The sequence below is a fragment of the Platalea leucorodia genome (genome assembly GCF_965183815.1).
Source record: "Platalea leucorodia genome assembly, chromosome: 5".
Taxonomy (NCBI): Eukaryota; Metazoa; Chordata; class Aves; order Pelecaniformes; family Threskiornithidae; genus Platalea; species Platalea leucorodia.
The window spans coordinates 82,010,810-82,035,276 of NC_138827.1; the positions used below are offsets into that span (position 1 = coordinate 82,010,810).

General features: G+C 38.0%; 1 protein-coding gene across 2 annotated transcripts in view; it reads left to right on the plus strand.

Moving 5' to 3' along the window:
• The window catches only part of GRB14 (growth factor receptor bound protein 14), a gene marked incomplete at both ends in the record, with an annotated part of 66,145 nt that overhangs the window by 21,783 nt on the left and 19,895 nt on the right, over window positions 1-24,467 (plus strand). For both annotated transcript variants that reach the window (XM_082314747.1, XM_082314748.1), the window contains 2 exons: window positions 14,507-14,663; window positions 22,627-22,748. In XM_082314747.1, coding sequence (XP_082170873.1) covers window positions 14,507-14,663; window positions 22,627-22,748 — 279 coding nt within the window. The remainder of the gene's footprint in view (window positions 1-14,506; window positions 14,664-22,626; window positions 22,749-24,467) is intronic.

The following is a 24,467-nucleotide window of genomic DNA, read 5'->3' on the forward strand; positions in this document are numbered from 1 at the left end:
GTTTCATGACTTATTGAGGGATCTGAGAGAAGATAATGGGGATGACCACAGGTAAAGCAGTAAGATGGGCCTGACTGGAAATTCAGTATAGAATTAGATCTTAGAGATAATTACTAGGAAAAAGCATCAGGATATGCTGCTACTAGATCTGCAGAGTTTGATACAAATAGTAAAGGTTTTGAGTCAGACCAAGAGTTGAGGAAGGCTGAGGAAGAGGAATATATATGGGAATGGACAGAGACCCAAACTGAATTCAGGAGACTGATGGTGTGTTTTTTGGAAGAAGTTTATGTTTAAAATTGCTAGAAGGCTAAGCTAGTATGTAGGCTCAAGGAAAGGTCTTGCCACCTTTATGTATTTAACATGTGCTAAGATAGCTGCATTTTGTTTGGGGAGATCTGGAATTTTTACTTCTTCTTGATAATACATAAAAACTTGTGAAACTAGTTTTGTAAGTGTCTCCCTCAGATACTTGTTTGAGGGAGCATACAGCTTTCATGGTATGAAAAGATTCATGAACTGCCTAGAATTCCGTCATCTGTCATACTGTACTTGCAGATACTAAACTACCTACTCATGATAGAGGCTGACGTGTTGCTAGAGATTCAGTTTGTGGATCATAGGGAAGAAGGAGGGTGGCAGACTAGCATTTTCTGTCATTGTGGAAGAGATCTGGTTAGGTCCAGGGACTGTTCAGGACAGAGCTACTGACAGGGCCTCCTCAGGGGAAGGTATTGCAGGGCTTTTCCCCTCCCTGATGATGGTGGCCAAATAAATCTGGATCTGACTTGAGAAGGGTGCTGGGACCAATTTTTGCTTTGAATATGTACTCTTTATACTCAAGCAGGCATCTAAAAATGGATTCTGGTGTAACAGTCACATACCGGCTGGCCAGTCATATTTCCTGCTTTGAATAACATGAAACCAGTAAAGCTTCCTACCATTTTTATTGTGTATAAAAATGATCCCACATGTACAAATGAAATCAAAATGGAACTGACTTTAGCAATCCCTATGGTTCGGCTACTGGGGTGGAGAGGGAAGTTTTTTCTACCCTGTGACATTCCAGTCTCTACAAGCAATCAAATTTTACAGAATATTTTGTACACAAAATTGTCAATGATCTTGGAATTTAAAATGTATAGCACTGTGCTGTATAGTTGCCATGAAAGGTAGATAGGCGTGTGTGTGTGTGTATGAGAGAGTGAGTAATAAGTGTACAGAGCTTTTTAAAAAGTCTTTTAAAATCTCAATGGTTTAATACACTTGGTCATTACTTGTCCCTTGTATAGTTTGACAAGGTTTAGTGGCACAATTAACGTTGCACTCTGTCTCCTCTCTGTCTTCAGATCTTGAAACATCTTTGATATGTTTTTCAGTTTCTTCTTGCCTTCTTTGAACATCTAACATTCTTCATACAGTAACCAAGGAAATTGGCAGTGTTTAGTGCCCTACTCTGCTCATAATCCTTTTCTGTTGGCAGAAATCCTTTGGAAAAAACCCAGCTTTTTCATCAATTGAAGAAAGTGCTTGGCCATTTTCTAGCTCTAGTACTTTAGTCTCCTCTTGAATAAATTAGGCTTCAAGAAGTCAGAACTTGACCTTCAGACTTGTGTTATCTAGCCTTGAAGTATATCAAGAGCTATTGCTGAATAGTTATTTCTACTGGTAGTAAACCCCATACTGATTATGCTGCATTGCTGCAGGGAGGGAGAAACTCAACAAACTGCACACAAGGTGTTGGCGTCAGTCCTGTGCGAAAAATCAAATTTCCCTTACTCACATGTCTTCAGCATGTGTTACTTTCAACATGCTACAATACATAAGCAAGTACCTGAAAAATTAGAAGATTTTTTTTTCTTTTGATAAATTGAAGATATACTAATGTATAAAAAGAAAATTCATCACCGTGCACCCAGGAATTATTCATATTTTAGCTCTCTTTCTTCCTCATTTTCATGCTGTTGCTATGGGTACTGGCCATGTCCTGTGCTCCCCCACTCCTTGTTTTTCTGCCTGTGGGTCAGGAACAGAGGCAGGACCAATCCAACAAAACACCAGCTGCCTTAAAGACCTAAAAAAGAAGTTATGACTGTATGATCAAAACTTCTGAACCAATATAATTCTATTGTAAAACTGGAAATTTTACCCTGGTTCCAGTCCATCTTAGTCTCTTACACTTGGTAGTGACTTCCTAAAGTTTCTTTTTTCAAGTTGCCCTTATTCAGTTGCTTTCATCCCTTTGTTTATGATTACGTTATTTCAAGGCAACCTCTTTTTCATAGTTTAAAGCAGTTATATGAGAACAGATTTATTCTGGCACAGTACAGGACATAATGGGTGCCTAGGGAACAGTACAAAGCAAGGCGAGTCAGACTTCCCAAGTCACACTTTCCACGAATACATATCTAGTTTCTTGAGCCAGAGTTGATAGGCTGTCATCATATTTCTCATATTTCATCATATTTCTCATAACATATGTCATCTCCTCTCTCTGACAGATCCTAATGGCTGTCTTGGACTGCTGACTTATATCTCTACCAATACACATGTTTGGGCATCAAAAATGTTAACTTGGAGAGGCATCTTTTGTTCCTTTCTTTCCCATGCCTTGCACATCCTGGAGGTTACAGCTTCCTGCTATTTGTGTCTTTGCTGATACCTTTTCTGTTTGGCACCACTAAAATTCTTAGGAAGGACTGAGGCCTGGGAGGAAGTGTTCAGTTGACACACTTAATGCTTTTCCTTTATTTCCTACTGGAATCCTCTTTTATCCCCGATTCCTCAGCATACTCTGATTTCTTCACAATCTTTATTTCATCATTCTTGTTGCATATTGTATCATTTCCACCTCCGACCTTTGCCCGAACATAACATCGTGCTTTTTTCTTAGACCACTTAGACTGCTTTTCTGAACCAGTTAATTCACTTCTCTAAGAGGTTAGCAATTAAATGGTATCTAGACTGAATACAAATTGGAGCCCTCTGCTTGTCTTGTATTAGCTTGACAGCCAGACTTATCTAGCTCATCAAATTATCTGCCAGCTGCGTATGCAAGCCCTCAATGTTGTCATTTTTCCTTTGGTCCTATTGATTGTAACTTGTTGGATTGGTGTCTGTCACCATCCTTTTGGGTATCCAAATTTTTTTGATGAGACTTTTAGGATGATCATAACACAAATAAAATACATTTATGATGATGTGAACATGGCTTGTGTGTGGGGAAGAGAAGCAGCAGCCAGACAACCCAGAAGACCTCTGAATGTAGGGTATCACAGCATGTGTAGAGATGAGAAATGTGCTACTGACTTCTCAGTTTTCCCGTATGACTGAAGGCTGTTCAGTCTACATACCTCATTTCCATTTTAGAAAAAATGATTAGAGGTAAATATGTCAAAATACACTGAATTTCTGAAATGATTAGTCTCTCCTTATTACTACATCATCCACTTAACATTATCTTTTTGTTCCACTTTGTTCACTTGTTTTAGTGAGCATCTCTTGCATTAGATGACTATGACATTTTTGCCGACAATTACAGGGCCTGATTTCCATGCCCAGGTGCTCCTGGACTTTTTTTTCTGTTCCTGTAGTGGTTTGGATTTGTCGGGAAAACTTGCTGACAAATCTGTAATAACATGTCAGTGTACAGTTGAAGGTTTTACATGGTTTGAGTAGACTTACTAGCTTTATTGCAGGATTTACTCTTTATTTGGATTTTATGCTTTGGCCAGAGGGAACAATGCTATGTGAATGAAAGGAAAGACAAGTTGAAAAGTGCTGAGGGATAAAATGTTCTGTCAGAACAACTATTCTACAGCAGTTAAACCTTGCTGTTGTATACCATCAGTGACTAGAAACAGATACGCAGAGACAGTGCTGGCCTGGAAGGGTGTTGTAGTCTGACCCAGCAAAGCGGGGGCTTTGGTCTACACCAAATGGCAAAGTGCTTCAGCATTCTAAAACAACTATTTATTACAGTGGGTTAACCTAGATAGCCTTTGTCGTATTTGCTCTAGACATTCCTTGTACCACTCCAGAAATTCTGAGAAATTTCCAAACTGTACCTTCTTTAGCTAAAAATCTAAACTTTGCGTAGTCTTACAGAGTCTACGTTCTTTTCTCCTCTAGTGACCTCCATGTGAATACGTAGGTGATAAAGGTGATGACAAAGGCATTCTTTGCTTTGAAGCTGTGTGGTAGTTCAAGCCAGAACTTCTGTATAAAATTGTAAAAGTGAAAGAACCGTTTTAAGAAATTTTTTTCTTTTTTAAATTTAAAAATTTTATTTTAGGACTGCTGCAAAGGGAATGGGAATCTAACTGGTCTCTTAATGGTGTTATTCAGAGATTTGGCCTTCCTGAGCTTCAGCAAGAGATTTGGTCTACTGAGAAACCAGCAACATAGTGTCAAAAACCTGGTAGAAACAATAGGTACTTCTTTTTATAGCTGGTATCTCTTCAGAAACATAGAGTGCAGCCAGAACGTGGCAGTAACAGATTTACTTTCGCTTGTGCTGGAACACAGCATTCTATTTATCTCTGACAAGCGAAGGATATGTTGGACAAACTGCACTATTAAATACAGAAAGCCTCATTTAAATAATGTTAGCGCTTTGACATAAATAGGGACAAGTTATTCAAACATGAGGCTGATAACATTCTGCCCTTAACTTCGTTGTACACAGAAAACAAAACCCAGAAGTGTCTTTTAGTGACTTTATATTGAAATTTCTTTCTGTCCTGATCTTCATCCATGACTTCTTGGGAAAGTAGAGTAGTATGTGGATAATTTCTACCATATTTCTTGTTCGAGGGATAAAGAACACTGGTGCACTGGGAACTTTTTTCATTTTCTGTTCATTTTCTATTTCACAAACTTTTTTTTTAAAATGAAATACCGTAATTCCTCCTTCAAGTCAGATTCTTTGAATCCTCTAGTATGATTTTTCCATCCCATCCCTCTTTTTAAGTCCACTTAGTCTAACTGGATATTTTTCCATATGCTAAGTGCATTCTGAATGTTGCTATTGTATATAGTAAAATGTAGAGCTGTGTATTACTATTAAATATATAAAAGCTATGTAAAGTTAAGACTTAGCAGGCAGTGTGGAAGCAAAGGACTGAAGATACTAAATAACGTAAGTTTACTAATAGGGCTAATAAGCTGTTTGCCTGCACTAAACTAAATTTTCATGAAGAAAAGTTCATGTGAAAGTACATGCTTATTAACCTTATTGCAATAATCAAGTCCAGTCTGATCGCTTTAAATCAAACAATAAGGCTTGAACTTTTACCATAAAGGACTTGGTTTGGGGGCAAAATATGAAACTTTTAGCCACTACCAAGGTGAGTTTTGTAGTTTGCTAGTTATTTTAGGAGTTTTCTATGGATTTTGTGAGACATATTAAGGTAGCTCCGAGTGAAGATAATGGTAATAAAGCATGTACATTTGGCCTAAATAACGTAAGCTTTGTACTGTGAGCTGTATTGGTTGGACATACTGAACTATATGAAAGAGCATGGTGATTCTGACACTAAGAGGTGGTGATGCGTGGCTAGAAGGGAGAATAGCTTGTGTACAAATGTGTACTTGTCAGAAATTGGGTTATGTTGTGTTCTCCACTGAGTTTTACAATTACTTTCCCTTGGTTAAAGAATTTTACTCAAGTTTCACTGGATTGTCGTCATCATTTATTTATTTATTTTTAGTGGATAGGAAGATGTAAAACTCTCTTGTCTTCCTAATTGAGAACTACATGTCTGTGTACTGGGTTTAGATTAACTGGGGGTCCATGTGTACTGTGCATTGAGGTTGAGAAGTGACCTACATTTGATTAGCTGTCTGTAAGTAACTGGTACATAGAAAAATACGTGTAATATTCCAGGACTAGGGAACCTTTTACCTTTCCCAGGTCCAAGAGGTTTTTCAAATACCTTTGTGTCAGATGTTAACGTACAGACTTGGCATTACTCAATAATGTAATGAAAAATAACTTAAACTTATTTTTATCATGGCTTGTAAGACATGGGTTCTCCACTCTGATGTAAAGGTTAGTATGAGTAAGAGTCTGAAATTACTTGACTATAGCCAGCTGTTCTAAAAATGAACCGTTCATTCCAAGTTTATTGTTGTTTTGCAGTCTCTTACTCCACGATTATTTAATCTTCATAATAGCCCTTCTTTTAAAGGACTTGGGAAAAGTTATTGATACCAATCAACATGAACTGCATTACCCCACTGAGATTTTTCAGAAGTATGATGATTACTCTAAAGAAGATGGGGAAAAGTTTTCATAAATTTAAGAGTGAATTTTCTTCTAGGAAGAGACAGATTGAGGTAATGTTAGTAGATTCTTACCTATCTGCCTGGCAACAGTGGCTTACAAATTCACAATGCAACAGCCTAAAATTAATCTGCCGCAATAGCCCTTGGGCTTTTCCTTTTTCTCAGGACTGAACAGAAGTTTATACCCTGTACACATCAGATGAAGTAATAGATGGAGCCTAAGCCTCCATTTCTTTTAATGGTAGGATAGACTGAGGTTTGCCATTTAAGTTTCTTTAAATTTTAGACTGTATAAGCTTCTGTTAACTGTTTGGTTTTTGCCTCTTCATTTCCAGTGTCACCTCTTTTTAAACTGGCAATTTTATTTCACCTGTAAAGAGCAGATCTGGGAACATATTCTTCCATATCCGTTGTGAATAATTAATGCAAATAAATCATTTAGCTGCTCTGCAGTGTGTTTATCTTGTATAAGTGATCCTTTGACTGCTTAATCATTTAGCAAACCTGCTAATTTTCTTTCATTTCTGCTATTCCATAGAATCGTATTATTTGAAATTTTTGCTAAAGATGTATAAATTTCCTCATAGCTTTCTAGTTATTCATACACATCTTACCAGTTGTACTTGAAATGCCTCTTTAGCTGCTTTTGTTTGGAATCTCCATAGTCTGAAAAAGATCTCTGGTAAGGCAGAATAATTTGAGACTCTCTATTTAAATAAATTATCCTATCCACCCCCACCTTTCTTTATAAATAATGTGCATTCTTTTTAAGGACTTTACTGTGTTTTTTACTTCTACAGATCCCTTTGCATTTCTTTCTCCTGATTTGGTCCTTTGTTGTAGTAATAGGTGTTGATGGTGATAAATCTTTCACTTTCTATGTTTCATCTACATGTTGTTTATTACTGCAATTCTTACTTACAGTATGTTGAACTTCACAATGTAGCTGTTGTTATTTAATTCTCCAATAGTAACCTTTTGAGCAAAGTATCATATAATTATAGTTATTGTATAGTTAACAATAATCTCACTTGCTGCTCTAAGAGTAGTTGTACTATGAGTTAATTGTCCAAAGCATGGAAGTTGCTTTCTCTAGACCTTGCCTTTTGTTCAGTTTTATACAGAGAAATGAAATCTTCTGTAACTATTTTATTACTATTAATAACTATATTTTGCTTCTGTTGACCAATATTGAAAAAGTGAATGTATCAAATTCATGATTAAATAATGATATTTATATTTTAACTTTCCTGTTGTCTTTCAAACCTTGTTTCTCTTCAGTTTTACTGACGTTGTCTTTGAAATGATTGCATGTCAGCATTGTCCTCATTCTGCCATTTTTTCTAACATTATAATGTGATTGTCATAACCTTCGTTTGAAAGAACTTTGCTGGTGTATTTTTGCACATAGCTTATTATAATTTGGAGATCTGCATAATTTAACCTTCCTTTTTATAATACGACATATTTACACATCTAAAGCAGTAGTCATATGAGCAAGTCTAAGTGCTTTACAAATCTTAATGAGTTCAATCTGTTACCCTGCTGTACAGAAACAGATTTCTGTTCCCCTGCCCCATTTTACAAAAAGGAAACTGAGGGACTAATACTGACTTGTCCAAAGTCAGGTGGCAAATACATATTTCAAAACTAAGAATTGGACCTTTTTTGCCTGTAGGTAATCATCTCAAATATTTTTTGTTACTTCTTCATATTGCTATTTAGTTCCTTTTTTATGTGTGATTTTTCCATTCATGGGGTGGTCAATCTTGTGCTGGATTAGGTAGGGCCATACTAAGAGTCTGGGGGAGGGGACTGACTGTATGGATTGTATAATATAGACAGTTGCCGTAGTGCCATAGTAAACTTATTAGAAGACTACTGCAGAAAATAAATAGAAATTGTTTTAGTTGATAGTGTGCACACACTGTTACCGTGAAATTAAACTTTTTTTTTAATATCTTCTAACAGAATATTTAGGTCTAAAAAAATTCGTTGTGTTTTGAGTCAACAAATTCATGAATTGCTAGAGAAATTGTTCTTGTCAGTGGTCTTATATTTAAATAAAGGCTGGAAATTGACATTATTTTTGCTCTTTGAAATGTTATTTTAAAAATAGTTAGATTTTGGAAACAATATGAGATTTTTCTAGGTTGTGGTAGGAAAGGTAGGCAATTTTCCTAGACTTTGCTCATCCTTTCTTGGCACTTTGGTTTTGTTGCAAGACAGACATAATTGATTATTAGTGGTTTTATATCTTTTAGTGCTTGTGGGACCATACTTCAATCTGTTAATAATAGGTAAGTGTATGCAAAGTTCACTTTTCGTCACTTGGAAGAACAGCTCTACCTTCTTCGGGCAACTACTTCATTCTTTGATGTTTGCTGTTCTTGTAGTCAGTGACTTGGCTTACTTTCAGTTTCTTTAAATTGATCGCCCAAGTCTTCAATATACGGCTTCGCAAGCCGTACAAGGTGCTTAACTTTTCTTTAATAGCCTTGATGGTCCTATTGAACAAGATGACAGTTTCATTTCATTTCATGTCACTTCTGAAGTGTCCAGTCTGCCTATTTTGGCTGTTTTTTATAAATTTTCTGTTTTGTACCTTGAGAAGAAAGCAAGGTATTCTAGAATATTGGACCCATAGAATAGAAGATGTTGCTGGCAACAGGATCTTAAAATTTCCCTTCCTGAAGTTGACAGGAATACAGGAGTCTGTGTGTGACAGAGATTTTAAGTCTAATGCTGGTGTCACCTAAGCTACTGTATGTATATATCCCGTATATTTTTCTGCATGGTAGCAGTGTTCCTTCTGCCTCTTGAAGCTATGCTGTGTTCCAAATAAGAAGTCAGGATTCACTGGGATCTGTATTTTACATAAATTTGTTTTTTGGATTGCATGCTGGAACTCAGATTTGCCTTCTTCCCCCATGGATAGGCTTCCAGGTAATTGTCCCTAATCAGCTGGCTGACAGTTCCTACCTGCCCAATTATATACATTGGCAAGCCTGTGTGGAAAACATGTGGTGCCTTGTGAACCGTCCTTCAGAAGAGAGGTTCACAGGCTTAATGACCACCATTTTGGATTTGGGTGCCTAAAATATTAGTGAATCCTCTGTTGTTTTGTGCCTGTGCTTCAGTTCTCTGTGTTCATTCCTTGCAGGGACACGTACAGGACAAATTTTTGGAAGCTCTTGTTGTGGCAATTGAGAACATAGTTGCTTTACAATGAGCAGCTACAGTTTATCACTGTGCGCACTTTTTTTTTTTTTTAATGACAGATGCAGATTTCTGCAAACTGAGAATCCTGAAAGTCTTGCATTCACACCTGATAATGAAGACAGTAAACTTTACTAACACGCTTTTGTTTTTAACTAGTTGTGAGTTAACCTGCCCTTAAATATTTTTATGAACGCAGAATTTTGCTGATTCTCTCTAAAACCAAGACAGACTATTTCTAGAAGTCGTAAAATAGCTCAAAATGCTAGAAATTTCCAAATGCTTCCATTGTAGTTCAAATACACTCCAAATTCCCCTACCCTCTGCCAATATCAATACGCAAAAAACTTTGTGTAGCAGGGGGCAGGGTTGGAAGTTGGAGAACAAATGCTTCAGGCAAATAGCCTGTTAGTTAGCACTAAAGACAGAGGTTAGCACAGTATCAGGCAGGATCTCGGGGGAAGTATGGCACCCTGGAGTGTAAGACTTTTTAAGGCCTCATTTTGCATACAATAACTGTGCATTTAACATAAATGTGACTGAAATTGTAATGTAAGTACAAAATGTGCGATGTTTTATTCATGGGGGAAAAATAATTGTAGAAATGATAAGCTAAAGTTAGGTGCTTGTATCTTTCTAAATAAAAGTGGCCTGATTTTTTTTTTTTAAAGGTCTTGACCATCCACTGTCTTAATGGCTATACAGGAGCATTAAGAATCATGTAAATGTCAGGTCATTTTGATGTAGGCACCTAAATATGGACTCCATATGATGAGTGGTTCTTTTTCTGTTGGATCTACCTGGCTTTTTTCACACGTCAGGACTTAGTTTGAAATTTGAAATTCCTCAATGCAGGGTATGGTCTTTCCATATGTTTGTGCTGTTTCTGCAGATTGGAACTTCCAAAACAGATGGCTTAAAGATTCTGAAGAATCAGACTTGGACACCCTCTCTTAAAAAGTCTATGAAACACATTATTTAATTATTGTAGTGGAGATGATGGTTGAGCGTGGAAGAAGACTCGGGGGAGTAGAGTCCAGCCTTCTTTTGCTCCTCCCTCCTCCCACACTGATTACCTTATGTGCTCTTTTACTTATTCTTTTAAAGAGTTTCTGATTTTTTTGCTCCTTCTGATTATTTTTTAGTATAAAAGCTAGGGTCTCCTTTTTCCTTTTCTGTGTTAAATACTAGGTTATATTTGTCAACATTGATTTTGCATTCTGAGTTCAGATGATTAGTGAAATACAAACAATAATATATTTTATTTTGAAGCAGCATTTCTTGTCAAAATAATTTTTTTGAGGAATAAAGATGCATTACACATACTTCTGGGATCTTGGCTGATTTTTAATATATTGAAAATGGAAAGAGGACACGTGGGAAAGCTGTCCCTCCTTGCCTGCTCCCATGGGCAATGAAAATAATTAATGCTTGTCATGCTCAGCTTGGTGCTTTCGTCTTACAAGAAGATCTTGGAACTGCTAATTTCTATCTCTTTTTCTGATCTTGGGAAGAAGTAAAATCTCCTTGTATTTATAAACTAGACAGGAAAGAAGAAGATTTGAGCACTACTGAGGCAACTTTTTCTAACTGTCTACTAATAGGTGTAGTCAAGGGAAGTTAAATAGCTTGCTTTAGAACAAAGCTTGAGAGCGTATGGTAATGAAAACTGTAATGACAGCTTGTTCTCAATTAGCAACTCTTTTCTTGTGTGCTACTTCTCAGACAAATTTTCAGGGGAAAAAATGGAAGAGAGTGGGGATGACTGGCCAGCCCAATGCATGATGATAACAGCTAATAAGAATAAAGAAATGGTCATGCAAGCTTCCTCATCTCTATAGGAGGTCAGCATAACTGCATCTTTAGCATAATCCGGCCACCCTTTAGTTCTTGGAGCATCCTCTACTTCTGGGAAGGAAAGTATTTATTGCAACATATTTCCAAGGAAAAATGGGATTTTGAATTTATCCTTTTTCATGTGATCCACTCCCCTTGGAACAAATACATTCCCAGCAAATCCTACAAGAGGCTTTCCTTCAAACACAACAGAAATTTATACCATCACATTAAATTCATTAAACTAAAACTGTAACAGAAGTTCAGAAGGGTCTATTAGGTGATTGCCTGTCTGTTGTCTCCTGCTATATTTGAATCCTTTTTGCAAGGAAGAGGAAAAAGGCACAGCATTTGTGTTTTATAAGGTAGCGCGTCACAGCTGGGAGCTGGGGTGATCCGTTGTCCTACACTTGCACAGGATTTATTTCCCTATGCTGAGAAAGCTGAGTGAGAATACTCACAGAGAATATAAACTCTGGGGTTTTTTTCCTGTTGCTTTTGTGTTGTGTTGTGTTGTGTTGTTTTGTTTTGTTTTAGCTGTGCTTCTGTAGTCCAAGGCCACCTCCAAGGCTTCCCACTCCCTGAGTTGAATGGCCGCAGGCAGCTCATTATCATGACTTGTGTTGCTTTCTTCAGCATTTTAAAAAGTCTTTTTCTATTTCTTCAGCAATAAGAGTGTAGTCATCTGCACTGCTACTCTTAAACCTTTTAAAGAGAATTTCTGTAAAAATCGTCCATCAAGGGCCTCACCATGGGCTGTACATGCCCTTGCTGTAAAATAAGCACACCACCTAATTCAATGAGTACCTGGAGAAAACTGTAGTTGCTAGTATGTGCTGACAGGGTCCCTAGCCAGGACACTGGTGTGGATTCTCACCCTGGCTTTATTGCAAGAATATTGAGAAATAAAATATATTGGTTGGAAGGGACCTACAATGATCATCTAGTCTAATACTAGGAAAGTCGCTTTAAGACCTTCCTTTCGCCTTCTATACTGTCTCCTTTCTGGCTCTTCAGCCTGTAAAATCTTTTAGATTCAGCCTGACATAGACTTACTGGAGAGGCTAATGAAGCTGTCCCTGACCCTCAGTGCTGCCCAGAATAGGACTTGTTTTAAGGTGATGGAATGCTGTTTTGTCTGCTCACCTGTACAGCCCTCCATCCCATTCACAGTGCACCCTACCAGACACCTCCTTGAATTTCGTCTTTGAATCCTTGTAAATACTGCAGGAATTTAAATAATTCATGCCAGTTTATCCTGAACTGCAGAACATCATTTCTGTGTGACTGGAGTAGGAGTTTGAGTAAGTTGGGTGTATGGAACAAGACCCTACTGCAAGCAGCCTGCGTTGCTACCAGTCTCATTTGCTTAGCAGTGGGAATGCTGCCAAAGCACAGACATCTTATAAAACCACCCATAGCCATCAACCATGGCTGCTTTGGCAGTATTGATTATTCAATTCAATATCAATGTGTTCCTTATGCCTTTTGTATTAAATGTAAGTACTGGGCTGTAGCTTAGGCCTGTGGAAACTTTGGATTGACTTTCTCCAAGTTCTGCCTGTTTTCCCTGGAAGGCTCTGCTTTGGGGTGGTTAATTCACGAGCAGAGAGAGATTTTCACCACTTTAGAAGCATGATTTTAATGTTTGCCATATACTGGAGATTGGTGTCATGGCAAGGGTGGCTGAACCTTGTGTGGAACTCTTGAGCTGTCATCATTTATTAGCTGAAATATTAAAGCAAATCATTGTGGACTTCATGCTGATTTAATATGCTGGGCCAAAGTTTTTAACAGAACTGCTGTATATGTAGTTCTATAGTGAAAAAACATTTTTTGGAGATGAACAAGGCCGTCAGTGTGCTTTAATCTCTATGGATGGGAACTATGTTACTATTCCAATATACAGTACCACAGATAAGAGTTGATCATTGTGTCAGGAGCCTCAATACTTTTCACTTTTTGTGTTTTGTCTACTTTTAAAAAGTGAGAAATAGAGGCAATCTAACAGAGTATTGAGTTTCTTGACTGCTGTGAGGAATATGAAATTATTTTCTACTTGTATACAAAAAAAAAACCCTTCTGTGTTGACTTTAATGGGATTAGTCATTGTGCAGAGCTTATGAAAACAGAGCACTAGTGATTTGCATCAATTCCATCCAATTCACTGATTCATCTGATTCATTTGATTAATTCTCCTTCAGAGAAAGAAAATACAGAAAAAAATACCTAAATGGTCATGTCTTCTTTAAAACAGTCAGTATGCAATAAGACTTCCTCAGCCTCTCCATTTGAAACTAAGAATAAGCAGGTTTAGCTCCACCTGTTCAAGAACTTAATGGATACCCATTCTTCTGGACTCTAAAATGTGCATCAATGTTGAAAAATAAATTTTTAACTGAAATTTGAAAGTGAAAATGACAAGGATAAGTCATGAGAGTTTATATTGCCTCCTTCCCCCCCGCAACATACGTAATAGAATGAAGATACTTGGAAAAACTACTGAGATAAAACATGACAAAAATTGTCTACTTTGTGATAAGCTTTTTTGCACGTACATCTTCTAGAACATTTTATTTACTTTCCTGGTCCTCATATGATGTATGGTGTTTTGGATTCTGTATGTATGTAAATATATGCCTTTTATTTTACTCATAGTTCCAGTTCTTGCTTGTCAAAATTTGAAGCAGCTCTGTAGCATCTCCTGTTTTTATTGTCTGTAGAATTGTGAGCATCTCAAATTTGTTTGCTGTTCTCTGGACTAACTCTAACTTTATCAAATCTTTCTACAGTGCTGCAGTCATAGAGTTCTTGAGTTTCACTGTTTATCCTCTGTGGTTTCTTCTTTAGCTTATATAAGAACAAACAGTTTCACCGGGCTTATTTACCTCTCCATTACCATTTTTTTAAAGTGAATGAACCAATCTGTCCAGTGTCCTGTGGCAAGGGATGTCCAGCAACCAAACTTCGAAGTGGGATATGCTTTGCTCGGCTGTTTTTTCCTCAATTACACCATTGCACTACAGATAAATGGCTCCCTTTAGTATTGCATCCTATGTGTATACATTCTTGTCTCAGTCATGAAGCTCAGAGAGGAACATATTTGGACTAACTGAATCAAAGATTAAACTTATGGATATTTTAGCTTTTTTATTTATTGCAGGTAATTAAAGTGTATAGTGAAGATGATACTAGCAGAGCTTTGGAAGTACCAAGTGATATAACAGCCAGGGATGTATGTCAGCTGTTGATATTGAAGAACCACTATATTGATGACCACAGCTGGACTCTGTTTGAACAACTTACCCACACAGGTTTAGGTAAGACTAATATTATACAATGGTATGGCAGTAAATAAGGTGTTTGGTTTTTTTTTTCACATAGAAGTACAATCGTAATAGAAAGGCTTGGAAGCAAAATGATGGGAGGGCTTGTGTGAATTTATTCTTTTGGGAGTTTGTTGCTTCTGTTTCTCTTTTTTGGAAGCATAGCTATAAAAGTACATTTTGTCATAGTACATTTTCCTCACACTGCTTGATCTGCATCTGTAAGAATGATTTGGAAGATGCTGACCATTAAGGTTCTCGCTGCAAATTCTTCCTCACTCTTCCTTGCTTTTCTTTGGCAGTTCTTCCTCTTTTACTGGTATTTCCTGCTTATCTCTAGCAAGAGTTGGGTTATTTTCATTGCAAATAAAATTTTTGTTGTTCCCAGCACACCTGAGTGAAATCTCTGACATCAGGGACAGAAAGCAGTTACACAGTGCTATTCTATCATCTGGACAACAGGACTTAGTCTTCAGAAACAACATCAAAGTAGGCTGTCAGTATTTTCCTTCAATACAATCAGCTTGGCTAGATTCATTTTGAACTCTGGGACAGCACTACTTAAAAAGCAAAGCAAAACCATTCTTCTAAACTTCTAGTTATGGACCAGTGAACTGTGTTGAAGTGACTTTATGCTCAGTATTTTAAGTTTCTGGAAACGAAACGCTCTGAACTCCTTCCACATCATCAGTGTTCGTCTAGTGTAGTAAAAAACCTCTTTTTCTATTATACAGTTTAAAAGGTGTAATCTGAGGTTTCAGATACAACTATAATTTAAACTTCTGGTCTTTGTTCCTTTTTGTATTGTATAGATGTAATTTTGCAGTATAAAAGCACATTAAAAAAAATTAAATATAGGGAGTGTCATGGTTTAGCCGCAGTCAGCAACCAAGCACCACACAGCTGCTTGCTCACCCTTTCCCCCTGGTGGGGTAGGGGAGAATCTGAAGACCAAAAGCAAGAAAACTCGTGGGTTGAGACAAGAACAGTTTAATATTTGAAATAAAATATGATGATGATGATGATGATAATAATAATGACATTGTAATGAAAAAGAAAACAACAAGGGGGAGAGATAAAAACAAGTGATGCAGCCACTCACCACCCGCCGACCAATGCCAAGCCAGTCCCTGAGCAGCAAGTGATGCCCCCCCGGCCAACTCCCCCAGCTTATATACTGAGCGTGACGCCATATGGTGTGGAACAGCCCTTTGGCCAGTCTGGGTCAGCTGTCCTGGCTGTGCCTCCTCCTGGCTGCTTGTGCACCCGGCAGAGCAGGGGAAGCTGAAAAGTCCTTGACGCTAGTGTAAGCACTGCTTAGCAACAACTAAACCATCAGTGTGTTATCTACATTATTCTCATCCTAAATCCAAAACACAGCACTATACCAGCTACTAGGAAGAAAATTAACTCTATCCCAGCCAAAAGCAGGACAGGGAGAAAGGGGATGTTTGCAGAGATGTAAAAAATGCTGAACACAGGAAAGACTTCACTCAGCAAAAGATGAGTTTAGAAGCACACTGCTAGGATGTAGTATTGAACTGATACTCTTGTCAGACAATCTTACTTCTTTTTACAGCACTATATTTCAGTACTGTATTGTGTTTGGTTTTGATAGGGACTTATATCAGAAAAATCCACTAGAAGACAAATGCCATAAAAAAAAAAAACTCATTTTAATTTCATGTCACTCAAAGTTTCCATATTATTCTTGAACTTCGGCACTGTGCTAAAGTTACCAAAGGTAGTACTTCTGCAACCTCAAGGGCAGTTCCAGCTGCTAGTGCAAAGTGTGGCTTGAGAAAGAGGACATTTTGGGGGTCTTCCTGCATTAAAATACATAGAAAACTCCTTGGAGTACCTAATTCTCGGAAGAGACTGCACTAGTACCTGGTAATTCCAGTACTGTTGATTTAAAAAAAAAAAAACACACCAACAACAAAAAACCAAACACCCCCATACACAGACACCCCATGGATATTTATATATATTTATATGGCTAAAAGCTATTGTAAAACTCCTGTCCTGTGTATGTATCTAGGGAATCTGGACTCATGCATTTGTGTAAAATAAGGTTGACCGTATTATGTTTAACAGCCATATTTTAAAGATGAACTACAAAAGCTAAAACTGTTTTCTGCCCTTTTCTGCTCCTTTATCCTATGAAGGCAGCCACAAACATTTTTCAATTTTTTTTTCTTGCTTTGTAACATTTCAAAGATATTTATAACCTTTTGCACTGAATGTATCAGTTGTAAGATGCTTCCAGCTCAGAGTAAGGTCAGAGTTAAATCTGGGTCGAGGCTGTAAATGACTGACTGCTACAGAAGAGGAGGTATAAAAATGTCTTTAGACAACACTACTATATAAATAGTAGAAGCGTTTTCTGTATTTTATAGCGTGGCTGGTGTTTAAGTAGTGTAGTAACTATTGAAGAAGACACTTTTGACAAACCATGCCAGAACAATAGTGGCATTGTTTCTCCAGGTTTATTTATTTGCATGATACACTTTTTGTCAAATAGTGCTTCAATCTGAAGGATTTCTTGGAAGATTTCAATGTCAAATCATTAGTGAAGTTGCTTTTCCTAAGATTCTGAAATTCTCAAAATTGCTGGCGTGCAGGTCTGAAGACCTGCATTCACCATACAGTCTTCTGATTACTCCAGCTGCTTTGGGCAGAGTTTTAGAAAAGGGTGAATTGTTCATTTTTAAAATAAAATTATTTCCTAGATGATGAGGATGGCAATTCAACATTACTAGCCAAGGAGTGGAACAACTTGAGAGGCCTTTTTTTTTTTTTTTTTTTTTTTTAAATAATACTGAATAGTAATGGATTTATTTTTATGATACTGTTAGATCTGGTTTTGTTTGAAAAGTTTAACATACTGATCTTGACTTGCATTAAGTATATTCTTAAGCACTGGATGAGTAGCATGAACAAATATTTTTCAAATAATTATTTAGTTTTGTACTGTTTGCTATTTATTATTCTGTTGTATGTTTTACCTATGGAAATTTGGACAGTCTTTTTCTGCTCCCAAGTTAAATGAATGGTTACAGAAAGGAGAAGTACTGTGAGTGAGTGTGTGTCTGTGTAAATTCCAGTATGATGGGGATTAATAATTCATTCATCAATTAGTGAACATTTTCTTTAATATCTAACAGCTGTCTGAATATTCCTGAATTAGATATGATTGCATGAATCTTAGTGAGCTGAGCACAATATTCTGCTTTTATTCAAGACCACAAGTGGTGTTGCCCAGGGCTCAGTACTGGGGCCAGTCCTGTTCAATATCTTTATCGATGACCTGGATGAGGGGATCAAGTGCACCCTCAGTAAGTTTGCAGATGACATCAAGTTGGGCAGGAGTGTTGATCTGCTGGAGGGTAGGAAGGCTCTACAGAGGGACCTGGACAGGCTGGATCGATGGGCCAAGGCCAACTGTATGAGATTCAACAAGGCTCAGTGCCGAGTCCTGCACTCGGGGTCACAACAACCCCATGCAACGCTACAGGCTGGGGGTAGAGTGGCTGGAGAGCTGCCTGGCAGAAAAGGACCTGGGGGTTTTGGTCAACAGCTGCCTGAACATGAGCCAGCAGTGTGCCTGGGTGGCCAAGAAGGCCAATGGCATCCTGGCTTGTATCAGGAATAGTGTGGCCAGCAAGACCAGGGAGGTGATAGTGCCCCTGTATTCAGCACTGGTGAGGCCGCACCTCGAGTACTGCATTCAGTTTTGGGCCCCTCCCTACAAGAAGGACATTGAGGTGCTGGAGCGTGTCCAGAGGAGGGCAACGAAGTTGGTGAAGGCTCTAGAGCACAAGTCTTATGAGGAGCGGCTGAGGGAACTGGGGTTGCTTAGCCTGGAGAAGAGGAGGCTGAGGGGAGACCTCATCGCTCTCTACAACTACCTGAAAGGAGGTTGTAGTGAGGTGGGGGGTCAGCCTCTTCTCCCAAGTAACAAGCAATAGGACAAGAGGAAACGGCCTCAAGCTGCGCCAGGAGAGGTTTAGATTGGATATTAGGAAAAATTTCTTCACCAAAAGGGTTGACAAGCATTGGAACAGGCTGCCCAGGGAAGTGATTGAGTCCCCACCCCTGGAGATATTTAAAAGATGTGTAGATGTGGTTCTTAGGGACGTGGTATAGTGGTGGACTTGGCAGTGCTAGGTTAACGGTTGGACGTGATGATCTTAAATGTTGTTTCCAACCTAAACGATTCTGTGATTCTAAGACAGACGTTAATTACATCACTGGAGTGTGCCTTCATTACTGTGTGTGTATCTGCATGTGAAGGTTAAAAAAGAAAAAAAATCTCACCCAAAAGAAAGCATAAAACCAGGATTGTATATTCCTGTTTTCACAAACATATATGACCTTTAGCATGGAACTATATTGTTGAACATTAAGCATGGTTGTGTCCTCACTGCATTGCATGGCAAGTGCTGACCAGGTGGTGTTGACTCGGGGTGAGTGGGCAGGTGAGATGGTTCCTCCACCCGTGCCACTTCCCGGTGGGTGCACCTCATCTGCCTCCTTTGGGGCACCCATGCTGCGCACAGCCCGTTGCCGTTGCCTCACCACCCGGATGCTCAGCCTTCCTACCTACCTCCGAAGTTTTGCAGTAGCCTGGGCTCTATTTCAAATATCTGAAGTACGATGATTATTACAGCACTATAAATCGCAATATATTTCAGAACTGTGTGCTTCTGGTATGTGTCCTTTTTGTCCCAACCTATTGAATTCAAAGAAATTCTTGGATGTTTTTCACCTTGTCTAAGATTATTGAAGGCAGCTGAGGTATGCCGAGATTTGAATGATGCCATATCATCCCTACCACCAGGTACCTTGGTGTTGGAGTCCCATACTTCCACTGCAATTCCCCTGTACAGGGTAGGCTGTGAAAACAGATCAGTTTTCTGTAGCTGTTCTCCTTTTCAAGGAAAATACTGTCTTCATCCTGAAATTTTTCATTTTCTAGTGAGAAATTTTTGTGTTGGCTGTAAACAGTTCTCCATTTGCTTCCACAGCTCAATAGACGTGCTCTAGGGCTCCTCATTTTGATTTCACTATCTGCATTCTTTTAGGTAGCCTGCGGGAAGGCTCACAAAGCACTGTCTGTGCAGTAGTATGGGGCAATGGCTTTTCTGTTTTTTATTTAGTTTAAATTTTTTTCCTACTCTGGGTGGCAAGCGAGGAGGCTATTTGAAATGTTTTCTGTCATGCACTTCAGTATTAGATCTTCTTTCATGTGCTTTAGTTACTTTCCATAGTTAAGGAGACTGTTTTGGACTGTAGCAGGTGCTCCTCACGTTAGAGATAGTAGTAATAGTGAAAGGGCAGAGAGAAAGGTAGAAACTCTCCAGTCTAGCTGGAAGAGAAAATATGACCTAACTAAACCGAAGTGTAGCTTTTTCATGACAACATTTAGGGATTTGATTACAGGGCTGTGTTTTGGAGAGCCCTAACTCAGTGTTTCTGTTCCTTCAAGAAAGTTGAATCAATTGTAAAATACTCTGTGGTGTGACGCCTTAAAAGTAAAGAATTACCAGCATCCTTACCCATCCACTGGGGTGATGCAGAATGTCTTATTTTTGTACCAAGAAGTAAGTCTTGAGGAAATGGTATTTTCTTAAATGTCACAATGCCAAGCATTTAAGAGTTTTAAATGTCATCCCAGAGGAGCATTTTCTCTCTATAAAATTGAAAGGGAAAAGAAATGCTGGTTTTGAGTAAGAGCTTCGGTTCTTTAGTGTCTCTTTACTCCTGCATTTGAAGAATGTGTTTTGGAGTAAAGCAGCCTGTACAAGATTTTAAAATGCTCGCTTTTCTTTCAGTATTTTTGGGGTATTTTTTGTTTTCTGAATTGCTTTATGTTTTTATTTGCTTCATTTCATCTGGTTACAAAATGTGAGTTTCATGTGGCATCCTTAATCTCTGATTTATGGGCTCAAGAATGAGCTAAATTCAATGAAGAATGAGATAAATTCAATGGAAGCTTAACTTCTCCCTACTTGATCTGTAGATCATGAGACTGCTTTGTCTTCTGCTAGTTGTGAGCTTGATATTTTCTTACTGGGGTGAAATTTAGCTGTATGAGTGTGTTGTCTCTAAATTTGCTAGCTGGAAACTTCCAGAAGCAGCTTATAGATTTGCAGGCTACAATAAGGCTGTTAGCCACCAGATTGGACAGTGCAGAAGCATGAAGCAGTGACCGGCGAAAGAGGTGGCAAGAGAAGATCAATAAAAAGATGTTGTAGTTTTAAAGACGCTTTAATGCTTTCAAATTTGAAGTTTGATTTTTATCTCTTAGAATGTTGTGCGTGCTACGCTTTAGGAAAGTTAGGCTCTATGTTTAGCCAGGACCACTTGAAAAAATTTACCATTTATATTAATTTCATGTTATGCCTAATTAAGTTTTTTTAAAAAAATCTATACTATTCTTTAATCTGTTATGATTTTTTATAAAGTTTCTAACAACAGGCAGTTATATGACAGCATCAACATTAATTTAAAGTTTATCATAAGATCCCTTATGATAATGCAATGAAGTGTAGAAAATGTGATCTGAAAATCGTGAGTTACATGTTTTTTATAATATATTTTTAATTACCTTTTCTCTTTGAAACCATGATCAGAATTGGATATTAAAACCCTGTAATTGGCAGGGAGACATAAGTTTAGATCTCAAACCTATTCTTAACCTGTAACTCATTGCTGGAGTGTAATTTAAATTTGGAGGTGTTAATGATCATTTAAATGAAATCTACAACTTTGTTCAGCTCTGTCTTGTTCTCGTTAGTTTGAGTCCACAACAAAGTACAAGTGGCCACAAAAACTGTATACTCATTTGAAAGTATGTTCATCCTTTTTTTGTAACATGATTTCACAAGCTGCTGAAGTTTATTAAAAAAAAAAGTCAGCATAAGTAATATTGTACAGAAATTATCCATAGTCTTTCAGGATTTATGCTTTACTTCCTGCACTATGAGTAGTCCCATTGCATTACTCAGAGTATGCAATATGTAAACATACGCAACTCATCTACAGGAAAGTTCTTAAATTCTATATCTTTCCTATAAGTGCATTTCATATTGCTGTAAAATCGAAAAATTCACTTACGAATCTGAGCAGCAGAAGCATTCTAAAGCACTGAGAATACCAATTCTGAACGGCAGTGCTGTGGTACAAATAACTGAATTCTTTGCCTTTTCTTCCCCTCACCCCACTGTAAAGCCAAACTACACATTAGGATTTACTTTGTAGGGGTTTTTTTTTGTTTTGTTTTCTTTTTTAGTTTTTTTCATGGCTTACTTTTACCATTCCCGTTGCATATGCTGGTTCTACGGCTGCTAAAATTCTCATGATCCCTGGTTTGTGCAAAAGCATTAAAACACTGAAATGCCCTAAGTTCATTTGCAGTTTCAGAAATGTTTCAGGCCATAGTAGGGACCTGAGGAGAAGAAGACAAATTAATGCTTTTCTATATTACAGATAACTTTCACTTTACGAATGATGCATTAGAAAGAGGAGTGTTAGAAAGACATTCCTGACACCCAAGACAGGCTGAGGGAATGGTTGAAGTGGTCTGCTGCCTGCTGTCCCATGCGTCACACAGCAGTTCCTGGTTTCTGCAGGGAGAACGTGGATTTGGCCATGAAATGGAATAAAGCCCTCAGCTGCCCCTGTAACAGAAAACCACAAAACATGAGCAAAAAACCCCACGTGTGACCTACCTCAGAAGTTGGGCCCTACTAAGGTGGAACAGTAACTTGATGTAACATGGACCTGATTAATGGACTGTTTCAGATTGCTTGTTTCATGTTTTGTATTTGTGTAAATTAATTTAATTTAATATTATTTTTATTTTCTGACTTCTGTGTTTTCATATTCTACTCCTAGGCTCTTAGGTGCAGGTTATGTGTCACTTTTTTTAATTTGTTTGGGTTTTTTACAGGAAGAGCTATAGAGGACCATGAATTAGTGATGGAAGTCCAGTCAAATTGGGTAATGGAAGAGGAAAACAAACTGTATTTTAGAAAAAATTATGCCAAGTATGAGTTTTTTAAAAATCCACTGGTAAGTCCTAACGTTATATCTATGAAGTGGTGCAATTGCTGTTGCTGCAAAGTAGTCTTTTCTGTTACACACAGACAGGCACAGTGTAAAGCTGTTAGTGTAACATGAGTCAAAAGGAATAACTGGGAGGGAATATATGGGATATAGGAATATATTGTAGTGTGTGTAACTGTTGGCCGGTCCCTTTGTAGCAATTGTAAAATATCCATGTTAATACTTTGTTTTTGGGGGTGAGGGGGGCAGACATGGGTTTAACTTTCTTGGAAGTTTGCACACGGACCTACGACAAAATAAAATTTTTGAAATTCAGTGAGGTTTCCATGAAGTGACAACAAAATATAAAATGAAGCAGTGTGAGGAGGGGCATCTGTAGCAAAGATGATTTTATTTTAAAGTGAAAAATCAAATGTTATGGCCCAGTGCTGCCCAATGGCAGCTTCTCACACCTGCAGCTAAATGACAACTGACACAAAAGGCCATGAGCAGCCATAACCTGTTAGGAGTAAGTGAAAGTGAAGCCAAAGTTAGTGTATGTAAGGAATGTAAAGAGAGCAGAGACAACTCGTAACTCAAGGATGTTGCCAAAGGTTAATGCTGCTGATTCAGACCTTGGCTGATGGCAAAGGCCATGGAAGCAGTCCTGGCTCAGTGGGAGAAACTCACCATCTGGTTGCTCAAATGCATGGTGTATTTTGGATCACTCCTAATGCTGTCTCTTATAAAGCCAGCTTGTTTCAGATGTCAAAGGGAGAAATAGCAGAAATGTATGAGGACTTGAAAGGTGAAAAGTGGAAGGGAACTCAAATTATCTACCTGTGAAAAGGATGAAAAGGTAAATATTAAGATACCAAAAGATACAAGAGATCTGAGGGGTTTTTATTCTTGCTCCACTTGTGTTTCTCTGGGCAAATCATGTACTCCCCTGACATGGAGATATCATTGCACTAGTGAAAAATTGTAAGCTTGAGATGGTCTACAGTTAGTAGAGAAGCTTTCAAAGAATAAGTATGTTTGTGTATTGCTTAACCAGTGAGTGGAACCAGCTGTGGAGTGTGGCAGACATGCAGCTATGGCTAGCATCAGCAGCTGTGGCTAATCAGAGTCCTTAGTCTTCCTGTTGAGTCATTCTTTTAGGTACTCTGGTCCCAGGTATAGCAAGAATGCTTTATCAGAAATAAGTTGATAGGAATTAACCCTGCTGGTAGTTCAGTTTTATTAAAAATGAAAGTCAGTGGACACTGGATGGTCAAGGGAATTTTAGCTTCAGATTTGTCCAAGCCTTGAGAAAACATTATTAGTAATGGTGAAACTCTTGGCTGGTTCATATCTGCATGACTATATTGAGGTCCCCAGCTGCAGCTGTGCCATAAATTACCCCTTGAGCTTTCCTTGATAATGAAATTGGCACTCTAAATGTGGACTTCTTAAGCACACTATATTGATGTAGTCAGATTTTGATATTAATTCATATTCATATCAAACAATATGGACAATTAAAAAAACTGAGAGGACTTGTTCTCTATTAATGGAAGTTATTCTGAAATATTTTACTGGGTTTCTAGTGTAATAAAAACAATAGAAAACAATAGATTTTTCAGCATCTTGGTGTATATCCTCCCTACTTTATAGCATATGGAAGCCCCAGGCAAGTCTTATAGGTCAACAGCAATAGAAATTACTGCTAGAAAGACAGCACTAAGGGCCAAGTACTGCAGTATG